This window comes from Terrapene carolina, unplaced genomic scaffold (genome assembly GCF_002925995.2).
Source record: "Terrapene carolina triunguis isolate 2854851 unplaced genomic scaffold, T_m_triunguis-2.0 Scaffold66, whole genome shotgun sequence".
Lineage (NCBI taxonomy): Eukaryota > Metazoa > Chordata > Testudines > Emydidae > Terrapene > Terrapene triunguis.
The window spans coordinates 91,529,374-91,543,116 of record NW_020664417.1 but is presented as its reverse complement, the minus strand read 5'-3'; the positions used below and the strand labels follow the sequence as shown (position 1 = coordinate 91,543,116).

Below are 13,743 nucleotides of genomic sequence, written 5' to 3'. Positions count from 1 at the left end.
CTCCAGTCTCAGCTTCCAAAGGCATCTTGTCCTGCAGCAGGAGCAGGAGAACCAAGTAACAAGGAGAAGTCTCCTTTGCTAGTTAGAGACTGGCATTCTGTAACAACAGGTATTACCACTCCTTTGAATTGAGCGGGGCTGTACGTTAGGATTCCTGGTTCCTCCTCCTGCAGGGCACCATCAGTTCCCATTGACTTCAGTGGGAGTTACTTAAATCCTACAAGATCGGGAAAACACTAGGGTTCTACATTTGTCTCTTCCACAAACTAACCCACTGTGTGACCTTGGACGAGTTGCTTTCTCTCTCTGTGCTTCAGTTCACACCCTTCTGTGCAATGGGAATAGTAATATTCACCCCACAGAAGTGCAGAGAGGTTTAACAGTTGGAAAATGCTTTTTGTTGCTGCATGGAAAATCACTTTTAAAAGAGAAACTGGGGCGGGGGGGGGGGGGGGGGAACCAACTTCCCTGACAAAGACTGGGGAAGTCTCCTGATTCTGCCACGCTTTGCAACGATGAGTCTAATCCCTCCTAACGAAGAGTGGCTTTCTGTCCCCTGTACTGGCTAGACTGTATAGAGGTTTAGGAGTCTGCCACTATCCCTTTAATTCAAGCAGAAGAGGTTCCCACTTATAGACCCAACAGTGTCAGGTTCAATCCCCATCCAGGAGAGTGTTATAGCAAGTTGCATTACCTGAGCCAAATTCATCCCTAATATAACTTCGATCAAGTCAAAAGCTCCGGGCACACTTTTGAGTATTGAGCCCCCCCGCAATTTGAACTATTGCTGACATGTCCTACTATTTAATTTTTGTTCTTTTGTACCGAGGCTAAGACACATCTTTAAAGAGTTCCCTGATTTTACTCTCTGTTTACTCAAATCTTTAATATTACAGTGAGGTTTTCCTTTAAACATTCTAGGCCATATCCTGAGGAAGCAAAAGAGGCAGCGGAGTTCCACTTAAGTCAATGGAGCTACATCAACTGAGGACCCGGATCTCTGTATTTGCCGTGCATGCAGGTCTCAGGAAACGACAGCATTTGGGAGTTATTCGCTCCAATAGGATGGGGAGGCTGGGTTCACAGAGTCATAAGCAAGTGCAGAGTTCTCATGACCAAGAGATAAAGCATCAGTAACAATATGGCTCCTGCACATAAGTCAAGGATTAGAACAGGGGTAGGCAACCTACGGCACACGTGCCGAAGGCAGCACGCGAGCTGATTTTCAGTGGCACTCTCACTGCCCGGGTCCTGGCGGTTCTGCATTTTAATTTAATTTTAAATGAAGCATCTTAAACATTTTAAAAACCTTATTTACTTTACATACAACAATAGTTTAGTTATATATTATAGACTTATAGAAAGAGACCTTCTAAAAACGTTAAAATGTTTTACTAGCACACGAAACCTTAAATTAGAGTGAATAAATGAAGACTCGACACACCACTTCTGAAAGGTTGCCGACTCCTGGATTAGAATGAGACTTTCACTATAGGTACATGAAGGTTTCCTAAGCGTAGCGAGACAGACATGGAACTGCCCAGCACTTGGAATCTCACTGACACGCAGCCTGCTTTGGCTCTACAACTGCTTTAACTAGGCGGAACCCAGAGCTCTCCTCGGTATTCGATGGAAACCTACAGTTTGTTGCCAAGAAACAGCCCAGTTGCTAGGTTATAACCCCCTGGGTGGCTATCCAGATGATCAGTACATGCACAACTCCAGAGGAAAGGGACACACATACACTGGGCTGGTTTCCAATCTCATATACACAGGTTTGGCTCCACTGATTTCGATGGATTTACACCAGTGTTGGGATGGGTGGGTTTGATTCAGGCCCACTGACACTGATTCTCCTCTGCCTTACACCTCATGCAGTTATGTACACATGGGGGAAGTGGAAGTAAGATGCTGCCACACTGATCTGGTGGTGTTTAGTGCTTACTAAACTTCCCTGGGTGCCAGGCAGCCAGGGAAACTCTGTCCCCATGTCTCCAGGTGTCAGACCCCCGACCTGAACAGGCTCCTCAGTACGCACCTAGTTACAAACCTAGCGTCCAGGAACCTGTCAAACATTTTTTATTGTTAATTCTACTGTGTAAATCAAACTCCATTGGGGTGAATGGTCATGATCATTTCATAACAGATCTGAATTTAACTACACACATAGGGCCAAATTGGCTCCTATAACAACTCTCCTGGAGTCAATGGATACACACCAGGCATGAATCCCATCCTGCAGGGCTTTCTCCTGGCATTTACTCTTATAAATCCCCAAAGCAATCCCTTCATCTTGAAGGTACAGGGTAGGGGAAACAGGAGTCAGCTTCTCCGTCCCTACTTCTCTATGCTAGATAACTCCTGTACTAACTCCTTAGCCATCCATAGCCAGGAAGCAGAAAGGAGAGTTTTGTATAAAACAGGGGTAGGCAACCTATGGCACGCGTGCCAAAGGCGGCATGCGAGCTGATTTTCATTGGCACTCACACTGCCCGGGTCCTGGCCACCGGTCCGGGGGGCTCTGCATTTTAATTTAATTTTAAATGAAGCTTCTTAAACATTTTTAAAACCTTATTTACTTTACATACAACAATAGTTTAGTTATATATTATAGACTTATAGAAAGAGACCTTCTAAAAACATTAAAATGTATTACTGGCACGCGAAACCTTAAATTAGAGCGAATAACTGAAGTCTCGGCACACCATTTCTGAAAGGCTGCCGACTCCTGGTATAAAAATATGATGGTACAACATTTAAAGTAGTGCCTAGAGTCCCCCAACTGAATTTGGGGCCCCACTACATTAGGCACTGTACATACACACAGAAAGAGACACTCCCTGCCCTGAAGAGCTTGCAGTCGAAAGAGACAACACAGACAAAGTGTGGTGAGGGGAAACTGAGGCACAATGGGGCAAAGTGACATGCTCAAGGTCACACAATCGGTCAGTAGCCGAGCTGGGAATAGAACCCAGGTCTCCTGACTCCCAGTCCAGGGCTCTATTGGCTAGACCTCCTTAACATATGCATATTAGCATCTGAGTAACAGTGAAAAAGAAAAGCCTATGGTAAAAGACAAGTGAATTGAACTTAGAATATTGTGCCAAGTGGAAGGACTACATTAGTGTAACTAGTTTTCACCTAAGACTGTAAAAGAATTATCTTGTCTTGGTGCAACCCACATGGTAAGGCCAGCTAAGAATTGCAGCACGCCCATGCAAGCCTTACTGTCCTCTTCCCATTTTCTCCAGGCAGTCATGTGACACAGCATGCTTTCTCCCATGAGCAGGGTCTGCACTAGATTCAGCTACAACTGTTCAACATGGTTCATGTGGGTAAGCAGAGAGCAATAAGAAAAGTTCCATCACCGATACTGGAACAAACACGGAGAACTACAGCATGTGTCTCTCCTACAATTCAGAAAGATCTTGCTCCTCACCAATGAAAGGCCAATTTTCCCAACTGTAATGTTCCACCTAAAACCACAGTGCAGCCACTTACAGCCATGCTTCACACTGGTGCACTGAAGAAGGCTGTCAATTAATTTCAATTAATTGTCACTGTGAAGAACTAATATGGTTGAGGTCAAAAGAAATTTACCCGTGTTTCTAGTTAGATAGTATACAGATGGGACAAGCATCAATGTTACCATTTTAGGGAAATTAAAGAGACAATATCAATTAATAAATAAAGTCACTTCCGTCTGAATTTTTTTTCAAATACATTGTTGCATATAACACCCTAGATCACTCCAAATGAAAGATTACAGAAGATACATTTTTCTTTTTCTTTTTTTAAATAATTACTTTGTGCTTTTGGCAGCATTTTGTGTATAGAGTTTATATTTCACTCTTTCAATGAACATTATTATTAATTATTTGTATTACAGTAGCATGATTGTGTCCCCACTCTTGCTAGGCGCTGAATGTGACACATCTTGCAATGATGATGAGTATTGGTAAATTCCAAGCTTTCAATAGAGACCTCACATGCTACATTTTATGGATAAATACTATGAAAAGAGTGTATTACGTATAATGAGTTTATCAGATCTGAGACAGGAGTTTCTCATAACAAACAGTGAACCCTTTGCTAGTTGGCACCAATGGATCTCTGTGTCACACTGAACACACACATAGCAAGAGAGTGCCCCTGTCCCAAGGAGCTTGCGATGCAGACAAGACAGACAGAGGGTGGGAAGGAAAACAGAGGCAACAAGAGGTGCAGTAACTTGCGCAAGGTCTCGGAGCAGGTCAGAACCAGGAATAGAACTTGAGTCTCCTGATACTTCCAGTCCAGCGACCTATCCACTGGGCCACACTGCCTCTGCCAATGGTCTGTTGCCCTTCTTGCCTCATGAACTTGCCTGATGATATCACTCTCGTGCCATGTTCTAAAGGGGAAGGGGAAGCACATTGTGGAAGAACATGCCTGTGTATTCCCATTTCGTTATTAAGGAAAGGGAGGCACAGAGCAACGAACATGATTTGCCTGAAGTCACACAGGAACTCCGTGGCAGAGTCAGGAACAGAACCCAGTTCTCCTGACACCCAGTCCCAGTGCTTCCACAAGACCTTTCTTCCTCTCTCCGAAAACATCTCACAGCTCTACAGCGAAGCTGGTATAAAACATGTCCCCATAAAAGGTTGCCCAGCAAGGGACAGATTATACTGATTTCTTTTCAGGAGCTCCATGTGCAAGCCAGTTACGTGTACTTCCATATCCTCTTGTGCATGTGGTCCCACCAGTGCAGCTCAAATTTTACTGCTTCCAGAGCCTGATGCAAAGCCCAGCTAATTCAGGGAGAGTCTTTCCAATGGGTTTTGGATCAAGCCCCTAATTCAACCGATTCATAGCTTTTCTCCACAGCCGGAGCCATGGAGCGAGCCGTGTGGTAACTCAGACATCACGCACGTTGTCTGAAACGCAACACCATAAGCTTCTCAAAAGGTGCATGGGTTTGTTGTGAATCTCAACTCAGGGCAATGACTATCCATCACCACACTTGAAGTCATGGCCATGAATCTGCGCCGTAACCTAGCAAAGTTCTGCTTTAACTAACTGGGGCTTTGAGCAGATTTACAGTACCAGCTAATTCAGAAACTGCCCTAGAGTTTCCATAGGCTGATAGAAAGTAACCCCAAGTGTATTAACCATAAGAAAGGGCCCCGGAGGGGAGAATATTTTTTACCTGAAAAGATGTTGGGATGCAGACAATATTCAGATTCTCCTGTTTAACTCTCTCAGCTGTAGGAAGAAGCAGAAGCATTAGCTTGCTCAACGAACAATAGAGCTAGAGGAAAGTGCAACAAGTTTCACTTTAAGAAACTTTAGTTCAAACAGCCTCTTCGAAACATTCCAGTTACTTGGGCTTGCCTGTATTTGCAAAGAAGAGTCAGGCACAAACTACAAACAAGTGTCATCCTGTGCTGGATAAACTGTAGCTTCTGGTGACAATCATGTTTAAACAACTTCTCTGGGTCAACCTATGATGAAAAGGCTAATGACCCATCTCATATCGGAGCAGTAGAACAAGCAAGAATTGTGCCCAGTCAGTAAAGAATAATTCATCACCTAGGGAATTAAATCCTATATTATACACATTTTACTGCACTCCTTGTAAACAAGAGAGCTTTAGGTGAATAATAGCAGCTGTCTGAAAGATTTTGCTGCCTCAGGGCCTCATATCATGTATAATAAAATGCATTTAAATATATGGTAGGGGAATGACTAATGGAGCAAAATCCAGTATTTCCATTAAAAGAATTAAATGTTTCGTCCCTCCGTGTAACCTGAAAAGATGAACATCTATTATTAAGATAATAGATGTTATTATGGACATATTAAGATAATTCCCTAATAAATTTTTTTACAAAATGCTATGTTTCAAATTTAGGCAAATCCAACAGCCTGACTGAGTGAACATGGGTAAGTGCTACCTAATGGCAACAGGTGATGCAGGCAAACTCCTCCCCTGTTCTGATCATTCAGAAAGCCCTGCTTTTGGCACCCCGCTCCTCAGCAGTCTTGAAGGCCAATAGTGCTTTATAAATATATTCATGGCTCAAAGATTTGGTGTGAAGCAGAACAGCTCTGATATTGAGCCACAAAACCTGGAAGCAGAGCATCCAATTCCTAAAATACCTCACAAGTATTAAAAACTAACACAGACTCCACCCTGGAACCAACAAGACGCAAACAATGTACACAAGTGAGCATCTCCTCGATCTTAACGGTGACTTTTGCTCTCTCCCATCTTCTATTATCAGTTGTGCTGTTAGGTCTCCACGGAGGTCTCGATCTTGCAAACAGCCCTTGCGCACGTGCATAATCCCACTGAAGTTCAGTCAATCGATAGTGCCACCAATAGTACTGCAAGTCACCAAGGAGTGAGTATTCAGAGTCCTGATGGGCAGAACATTCCAAACTCTCATTTGGAACAGAGGGGACCTTATGCTGCTGAGCTAACAAACAAAAACACAAACAGAGCTTGTCTAGCAGTCCCGGTTTCCCACAGTGGGCTGTTCTGTTTTAAATGGGAAGCCAATAAGAGGCAGCTTATTGTCCACGTTTTGTTGCCAAGATGAACTGCATTCTAGAATTAACCATGTTGCAAGTCCCTCCCTTCAAGAACAAGGGGCAGACCTGAGCTGACTGACTCAAAAAGGTTCTTCGGTGCTTGATGAGCATATCTGACCTAAGGCTGAAAATGAGCCCTGGCCTCCTGCCCTTTGTTAACCCATAGAACGCTACTTGTAGCGCACGCTGCACCTTGGGGAGACGCAGCTGTATAATTAGACTTGTGCCCACTTGCTAAAGGGTTGCATTAATCTAATAGTTCGCCTATACACAGCACTTTATGGGACAAACTCTGCCCTGATTTTCACCCAGTACAATCAATGGAATTGCAGGACATATGAATTACAGCAGGATTTAATGCCACATCTTCAAAGCACCATTGAAACATTAGCCTTCCCGACATCTGAGAGATGAGGGAGTAACATTACCCCGATTTTACAAATGAGTCAACTGCAGAAGAATGGGCCAGTCCCTTAACCTAAGATACACTGTGGGTCAGTGGCAGAGCTGGAATTAGACCTTTAGCTCCAACCTGAGCACAATTTAGGAGACTGATCTGTCTGGCAACAGCAGAGAAGAGCTCAAGTCTAATGAAAGCTACAGACCAACAAACTCATTAATTCTTGGTGACGGCCTTTACAATGAAACTGAGGCACAAGGACAGGGTTTACTTTCTGCCTCAGATCAGATGTGCTGACCAATCAACACACCCAAGGTTTTTAACTGCAAGTCAGCTGTTTATCCAGCAGGCAGGCATTATATTTCACTTCTCCAGACTAGCGTTCCAATTAGCTGGGGCCGCTGGAGCAGAGCATTTTCCTTCGGATGGAACCAACATTATTACCATACCTAGTCGACGGACAGCAGGGACAATTGTAGAGCCGCTTCCAATTCCAAGGACTTGGTTATTCTGCAAACCAGAAAAAGAGAGAAGAATGTTTTCATAGCACATTACGGAAGGTCCAGTACAGGGAGACCATATGTCCCATTTTGGCTCAGACAGTCCCCTTTTTAAGCTCTGTCCCAGATGTCCTGGCTTTTTTGCTAAAACTGGACATTTGTCCCATTTGCTCTTGCGGCAGGTCTCAGGTGACAAACTCTCAAGAGCAAATGGGACAAATGACTGTTTTAGCAAAAAGACTGGGGCAACGGCAACGGTGTCCCATTTTAAGTTGAGGGAAATATGGTCACCCTACTCCAACAGAATATTTTCTTTGCTTCTGCTATCAGAGTCTGCACAACTCCTGCAGAAGGATCCCCGCTCAGTGATTAAACTGATACACAAGGTCTCCTTTGCTTACTTCAGACGGGGAAAGAAAAATACCGCTCTAGAGTGGGCAGGGAAACCAGCTTGTCTTTATGGTACAGCATGACCAGGAATTCTAAGTAACATACCAGATCCTAAAGGTCAGATACTCTGTATATTTATCTAGGGCAGGGGTCGGCAACATTCGGCACGCGGCTTGCCAGGGTAAGCCCCCTAGCGGGCCGGGCCAGTTCATTTACCTGCTGACGCGGCAGGTTCGGCCGATCGCGGCCCCCACTCGCCGCAGTTCGCCCTCCCGGGCCAATGGGGGTGGCGGGAAGCGGCGCGGGCCGAGGGATGTGCTGGCCGCGGCTTCCCGCCACCCCCATTGGCCCGGGACGGCGAACCGCGGCCAGTGGGGGCCACGATCGGCCGAACCTGCCGCGTCAGCAGGTAAATAAACTGGCCCGGCCCGCTAGGGTGCTTACCCTGGCGAGCCACGTGCCGAACGTTGCCGACCCCTGGTTTAGGGCCTGATTTTAAAAGGCACTGAACACACACAGCTCCCATTGGTTTGGATGGACTTGTGGGTACTTTGCACTTCTGAAACCCAGGCCCATAATGTCTAGGAAAAACTAGGAGGACTGTCCCATTCGGAGCATACAGGAGCCTGACTAATCCTTCAAAGAAATAGGGAAAAGTCAACTCCAAAAACATGATAGTCCTTTGGATGAAGGGATATAAATGTGTAGATCACAGAGGGGTTAAGGATGCCTGGGAAACACTTCCCACAATACCAGCATTGAAAATCTTCCTGAGGCTTGGGATAAAGGCTTGCTCATAAAATGTTTCATTTTAACCCCGGGTTTGTGATGCAGCACCTTCCTTTAAACTAGCATCTCTGTTTGCAAACCCTGGTTCTGGAGTAGAGCAGTTCTCTGCCTCCTGTAAACATCCAGCAGATGTGCCTCTTCTCCCCCACCCACACCAGAGAAACTGACTAACAGTGCAGCTTCTCTGTCTGCCTATTACTCTGCAGGACAGTTGCAGCCTTCAGAGGTTGCCACAGCAGGGGAGGAAGTTGAAACAACCATTTGATGTTGTGTTTCAAGGAAACCACACAGTGAAATACTGTTGCTGGGAACAATATCACTCGTAAACAGTCCTGCTGCCCAAAGCAAGAAATGCAAGAGCATATACCCTGAAGCAGAGTAGCAGGCCACCCCGTCTCTCACACCCAGAGGTCAGATCCTGTCTGCTCTGTAGATACATGGTGTAACTGAGTCCAAGTCCTCCTCCACAATAGCTCCCTGATGCATTTAAAACAGGATTTTAGTCTTTCAGCATAGATGAGTTTTAATGGCATAGCCCTGGGTTTTCCAGGATGGTAGCCTGGTTCAGGAGCATGTTTAAGACCATTCAGTCTCATCTCCACATTTCTGTATTATACGATTAGACACACTGGGAGGTGGAGTGGATGGGTAGTACCATGTTGCAATGGTATTCTCTGCACTGTGGATCCACTTTTTATATTTACCTATCACCTGGGCATTTAAGTGTTGATGGGACCTAACTGCATCCCATGCATACTTCTGTGCTGTTCATATAGGAGCAACTTCCTCAGCCAGCATACAAAGCTTCAGTTCACTTGCGGAACTGTGCTAGTGCCAGAAAAAGAATCACAAAACGTTAGCTCAAGATTTTACTACAGTAGACCCTAAGAGTTACAAACGCCTCGGGAATGGAGGTTGTTCGTAACTCTGAACAAAATGTTTATGGTTGTTCTTTCAAAAGTTTACAACTGAACATTGACTTAATACAGCTTTGAAACTTTACTATGCAGAAGAAAAATGCTGCTTTCCCTTTATTTTTTAGTAGTTTACATTTAACACAGTACTGTATTGTACTTGCTTTTTTGTTTGTTTGTTTGTCTCTGCTGCTGACTGTGTATTTCCGATTCCAAATGAAGTGTGTGGTTGACATTCTACTGCATTTAGCCACATTCCCCAAATAAGTTCAGCTACAAGTTGCCATGCTTGGTCCTTACATATTATCTAATGTACAGTTTAATGTTTCTTAGGCCTGGTCTACACTAAAAAGTCAGATCAACCCAGCTATGTTGCTCAGAGGTATGAAAAATCCACACGCAGAAGTGACATAGCTAAGCCAACCTAACCCTCAGTGCAGAATTCTTTCATCGACGTAGCTACCGCCTCTCAGAGATGGATTAACAAGAGATGGGAGAACACCTACCATCACTGTAATGAGTCTCTGCACTGAATCACCACAGCAGCGCAGCTGCAACTGTGCCGCTGTAGCGTTTCAAGGGTAGACAAACCTTATACCACTGAATTACATATCAAGCAACCTCCTGTGGCTGATGCTTTGACTGGAGTTGAACAGCTCTGGATGGAGCTAGCTTGCTTTGGCCAGTGGGAGCATTGTTGCAGTGTCAGCCTGATTGAGAAGGAAAAGGGTAAAACAGATCAAACCCCAGGGGGGTTAAGGACTTAACTGGCCCCTTAAGTGACACTGACAAAAAAATTAACTCTTTAAATCTGGCCCAAGTTTGGGAGCTCCCACATTATCCCAGCCCACCCCCACCCCCACCGGAGATTCCTCTGCAAAAGGAGTCATCGCAGACAATTACACCTGTATGTTCCCAGTGGTGCCAGCGACGCCACAAAAATGGAAGAGACTCAGTCTCCTAAGTTCTGCTCTACTCCTGCTGGGGGGTGGGTCGTGTGAGGCCAACACAGAAGTAGTTGCAATCCTCCCAGGGAAGATCAAGGTCAAGAACAGGAGGAGGAGGAGACAGACAGGGAGCTCCAGCCCACCTACAACAATCTAGGTAAGACAAGACATGTATGGTCTTCTCTAGACTAGGGCTATGCCTTCACTGCCCCCCAAAAAAGTGTGCTTTTAAAGCAGGATAACTAATGTGCATTAGCTACATTGCTGTAAAAGCCCAGTGGAGCCAAGGCACTCGTAGTTTTTACCACGATGTAGGTAGGTGAGGTGAACAACAGGTAAGGGTAGGGTATAGGGTTAATAGTGAAGACAGAGCCAGCATCTTCCGAGTCCTAGACTAACATGTAACTGCTTAGTGGGCCGTTAACATTAAACTGTTGGAGTTGAACATGTGTTAAAGCACACTGCTCTGTCTAGACTAGGTTGTTAGCATGTGTTAGCTAACACCTTCCAAATCCTAGGGCTGGTCTACACTAGGAACTTACACTGGTGTAGCTATGTCTCTGAGGGGTGTGAAAATTCCAACCTACCTACCCCCTGAATTTCTTCCATTGACCTAGCGATTGCCTTTCGGGGAGGTGGATTACCTACACCGCTAGGAGAACCCATCATGTCGGTGTAGGTAGTGTCTACACTGAAGCAGTACAGCAACACAACTGTAGTGTTTCAAGTGTAGACAAGCACCTAGTCTAGACAAGAACTAAGAAAGGAAAAACTGGGAAATCACAAAGGATCCCATTCTCCAACAAAGGCCTGAAACAAGGGGGAAATGTGCTGAAATAAAGTGTACAAATCCCAAAGAGATTTATTAAAGCTTTCTTTGTCTCACTTCCCCATCTGTAAAACAGGGATAATACTTTATCTCCCATCCTTTGTCTGTTTGACTACAATGTTGCTGTAGACATGTTGGTCCTAGGACATGAGAGAGAGACGTGGTAGGTGCAGTAATATCTTTTACTGGACCAACTTCTATTGGTGGAAGGGACAAATTTCAGTCAGTAGTGTCTTGGAGGAAGATGGCCCTTTATGCTGCAGCTACACCACTGTAGGGTAGATACTTCCTACTATGTGGTTAATCTACTTCTCTGAGAGGCAATAACTAGGTTGATGGAAGAATTCTTCTGTCAGCCTGGCCACGTCTGCACCAGGGATTAGGTCAACCTAACCATTGCACTCAGGACATGAAATTTTTCACAGCCCTGAGTGAAGCAGGTATGTTGATCTAATTTTTAAGCATAGACCATGTCCCAGTTATGGATCAGAACTCTGTTGTGCGAGTGCTGAACAAACATTAAACAAAGATATGATCTCCGCCACAAAGAGCTGACAAATCTAAGGCCCTGATCCTGCAAAACATACATGCTTGATTTTACTAGCGTGAGTAGTAATCAAAGCTAAGCATGTGTGTGTTTGCAGGATCAGGGCGTATGATGACTGTAAGTTCTGAAGGGCAAGGACCATCTTTCACTAGGTGTACGTTCAGTGCTTAGCACAACTGGGCTCCTGTCTCAGTCGGGGGCCTCTAAGCCTACCGTAATACGAATAAATAATAATAGGAATGAGGAAGTCTGTTGCTTAGTGTTGGGAGACTAATTAACAGCGACAACTACACTGGCAGCTGTAATGCCCAAAAATACAACTTAAAATGCTCCCCTTAAAATGCTGAGCTCTCCGCTTCTGATGTGAAAAGATGAGCGAAAGAGAGAACAGAGTGGATTTTCCCCGATAGCCAAAACCATCTAACACCCATGCAATGGCTCCTACCAGTTTATTTACTACTGTTATCAAAAGATTTAAGAAGCAACTCCTACAAAATGATACAAGGCCACAGCCTGTCTTAATTTGCAAGCTGAGTCAGACCATGCATTTTAACCAGCTACAGGGGAAGCCAAAAAAGCCTGGAGAGCTTTCCTGGACACAGAACAAATAAGCTATTCACATTCTTAACTGTATTCTTTTCCCACTTTAAGAGGACACCGCTTAAGTGTTCTATTTTACCAGAATAAAAAGCACGCTTAGTACACGGAAGTCTCAACTCCATAACAGCACAGACCTTCACTCCGCAGTTCTGATTTGCTGGAGGATTTTGTTTTCAAACTGATTGAGGCTCAGTGTTCCAGACAGGCCTGTACCAAAAACAGATCTAGAGAAGGTGCTATTCCTGTGTGATCTTCAACAGGTCACTTAGGAAAATTGAGACAGAGCAGCTATCTGTAGAATGTGAGTAATACTTTACTAATTCACAGAACTGTTGGTCATTAAAGTCTGTGTGGCGCTCAGATAGTAGCACAATGACCGCCTTAGACATGCCAATCCAGCTCAGCAAGGGCCGTCCGAGTACTGGAAGTTTGTTATCTGGCCCCAACTTGTATGGCAATTAGTTTAGTTTATTTTGCAATCTGCTATGAAAATGAAAAGTATTAGCATGGCTCACTGAAACAGAGATCAACTGAAATCGTCATTTACAGAGTCCAGTCGGCATACGCTGTGCCCCGTAACAGACAACTTTTCCCTTCTTTGCTTGGGACAACTGTCCCCCACAAAAGGCACAAAGCTGATAGGGGGTTTTGTTGTACGCGGTGTAGCTGCAGTCGTGTGGGTCCCAGGATATTAGATAGGGGTTTTGTTAATGCCCTTGAAAAGCAATCTAAAATGAAGGAAAAAACGAACAGTGAGGCTTGGCAGCAACCCTGCGAGCACACGTGCAACAGGCACCTAGCCAGAGCTGGGTAAAACCATGCCATCCCCCCCACAAGATGCAAGGGCAGAACCCCATCCTGCAGCAAAATCCCCATCCTGTTTGTCACATGCATGTGTTAAAGTGCAGAATTACTTGCACACCCACGTTGACAGGCATGGAGGCAAAGCATTTGGCTTGGAGGTAGGGGGTCACTTTTACAACTCTCGGAGGGGGGGGGGATCTGGTGCAGCCCCCCCAGATGAATGGAAGCTGCTGCAAACTCCGGGGCCCGCCCTTTGCGGGGGGGGGGGGAGGGTCTCCACTCACCTTCACGTGGTTATCTACAGCCGCCCAGGCGGCCACTCTCTTCGCCTCCTCGGACATGGCGCTGCGGCTGCTGAGCTGCCGGCGCGGTGGCAATGGCACGTGCGCAAGGGCCCAGCTCGCCCACCTCCCGCCCTTGCCCCGCCTGGGAGCAGCGCCTGGG

At 45.4% G+C, this 13,743-nt stretch overlaps 1 protein-coding gene across 1 annotated transcript in view; it reads right to left on the bottom strand.

Moving 5' to 3' along the window:
* Positions 1-13,743, bottom strand: part of RPIA (ribose 5-phosphate isomerase A) — a 30,950-nt gene extending 17,207 nt beyond the window's left edge. Inside the window, exons 1-3 of the mRNA XM_026648113.2 lie at positions 13,584-13,743; positions 7,429-7,489; positions 5,192-5,247 (exon numbers count right to left, since the gene is read on the bottom strand). Coding sequence (XP_026503898.1) covers positions 5,192-5,247; positions 7,429-7,489; positions 13,584-13,640 — 174 coding nt within the window. The 5' untranslated portion in view covers positions 13,641-13,743. The remainder of the gene's footprint in view (positions 1-5,191; positions 5,248-7,428; positions 7,490-13,583) is intronic.